Below are 2,227 nucleotides of genomic sequence, written 5' to 3'. Positions count from 1 at the left end.
CTGAGATCCAACAGGACGAGCACAGATACAAGTCCATTATCTGAGGCCATGAGAATATCATTAGATATAGATAGATAAGAAAGGAAGTTTGGATATAGGTCTATAATTGACCAAGTCATCTGGTTCAAGAGACAGTTTCTTAAGCAAAGGTTTAATTACAGCAACCTTAAAAGCCTTTGGTATATATCTCTCTAACAGGAATAGATTAACCACATCTAAAATGGAGGACAAGTGCAAAGGGAATACCTCCTTTAATAACCTGGTTGGAACTGGATCTAAAATACAAGTTGAAGGCTTAGATGACGAAAATATTTTTGCTAACTCTGAAAGTTCAACTGGATCAAAGCAGTCTAAACCCGGTTCAGACTCCATGACTACCTCAGATGCTGCCTCACCTTCTGAGAGAAAAACCAGTCGTAGACAGAGGAGTGCTAATGATCTTAGTTTTAATAAGATCAATCTTATTTATAATCACAAAGATATTTTGTCGGTTTAGCCATTTGAAAGCATAAACCCAGAGCCATAGCTCTGTTGAACCTTCCATTCCACATGCTCTTAGCAGTAAAGTTTTTATGGGATTGATTAGAGCCTGATCTCTCTTCCTAAAACTATGATCTGAAGATTGAACTGTTGGGGGCTTTAAGAAGGACGACAAGCAAAAAACTAATATTTACTTGCAGGTGATAAAAAAAGAAAGTTAATATTTCACCATTCTACTTCTGATACATACCTGGCGTTCAAATGAACTTTTTAACTCCAGATGTCTATCCCTTATTTACAAAACCTTTGAAAACATTTCAAAACTTTTATCTTTTAAACATCCCTTAAACTTAGAACCAAGCTTTTACTGCATTTTATTGCTTTTTGATGTGAAAAGAAAACAATATACTTAATATTCATCCCCTTTGGGTCAATAGTTTGCAAAGCCGTAATAACCTGCAATTACAGCAGCATGTGGGTAGTGGTTTGGCTCTAGCAGCTTCAGACGCACATTTCTGTTTTTTCTTCTTTGCAGAGAATCTAAAGCTCAGCTTGTTCTAGAACATAACTAACACCTTAAAATTATTTTCCCAACCAGTCTGCTGTTTTCCTTAACCTTCACGAAGATGTTTGTTCACCAAAAATTCTTTGACCAGCGTATAGTGAGACTGAATTGCTCACATATGGTCTGCATTTATTCATCTATTTTTATTTATTAATTAAGCATCTTAATTGAGGCTTTCAGAGCAAAGCGACTAAAATACTGCTGCATTTCACTGATTGTATTTAGAACCAGATTCTTCTTTAGATTAAATTCAACCAAACATCAACGTTTTCACTTATAATTGGAACAAAATGTGTAATGGTTAAGAGATGGAACCATCTCTAGACTTTTAGGATACATTTGAAAAAATGAACCCATATGAATTTATTTAAAGCTAATGCAGATTGGATTCAAATATGTTTATATTATAATGACGGGTTTTCTGCATCCCTTTTTTTCTGTTTGAGGAAAAGCTGAAGAATATCTGAATCTAAAAATTATTTTTCTCCACAGTGGCTTCCTCTTGCATGACCCGCCTGTCCCGCTCCCGCACCACCTCGCTCTCCTCCTCCTACTCCATGGACGGGTCTCGCTCTCGCTCTCGCACCCTCTCCCAGGGCTCTCAGGGGGGCCAAATGCCGCCCAGTCCCTCCCAAACCATGGAGGTCTCCTGCTGAAGAAGATCCCACAGGCCAGAGCGCAGAGCGAGCGAGAGCGGAGAGCGAAAGGAAAGGAAAGAAGGGAAAGGTGAAGCGTAACGCAAGGAACAAGACGAACGGCTTTCTCTATTTGTCACTTAATGACTCAATCGTTCCCCACAATAGCAGAGAGGTGGAAAGAGGGAGAGAAGCTGTCCTCCATGTTGGTCCTACAGAAACGAGGTTTAGCAGGAAGGAGGTGACGAACAGGAAACAGTTCCTCTCTCCCTCTGTCAGCCTGTAGATCCCTTTAACCTAGATCCAGAGTGTGGCATGTAGAAGCTGCACTCATCACACTAACCAGTAGAAACACTTCAGGAAGAAGAATGGAGGATGATGATGAGACTGTTGATGATGCTGAAGCTGATGATGATGTAATAGAAAAAGCTGTAACACTTTTCTCTTTATTACATGATTTTAATATGATATAGAATAAAAAAACATCCTATAGCAGAGATACTTACTACTATATGTGTGTCCACTACTTTAAGGATAGTTTTTATTT

The 2,227-nt window shown here is 38.8% G+C and overlaps 1 protein-coding gene across 1 annotated transcript in view; it reads left to right on the top strand.

Annotated features, from left to right (window-relative positions):
* Window positions 1-2,221, top strand: part of ndrg2 (NDRG family member 2) — a 75,169-nt gene extending 72,948 nt beyond the window's left edge. The window contains exon 16 of the mRNA XM_015403772.1: window positions 1,538-2,221. Coding sequence (XP_015259258.1) covers window positions 1,538-1,701 — 164 coding nt within the window. The 3' untranslated portion in view covers window positions 1,702-2,221. The remainder of the gene's footprint in view (window positions 1-1,537) is intronic.
* Window positions 2,222-2,227: the final 6 nt, after the last annotated feature.

This window comes from Cyprinodon variegatus, unplaced genomic scaffold (genome assembly GCF_000732505.1).
Source record: "Cyprinodon variegatus isolate N-32 unplaced genomic scaffold, C_variegatus-1.0 Scaffold1562, whole genome shotgun sequence".
Taxonomy (NCBI): domain Eukaryota; kingdom Metazoa; phylum Chordata; class Actinopteri; order Cyprinodontiformes; family Cyprinodontidae; genus Cyprinodon; species Cyprinodon variegatus.
The sequence above is the reverse complement of the archived record's forward strand: the minus strand, read 5'-3'. Positions and strand labels throughout refer to the sequence as shown.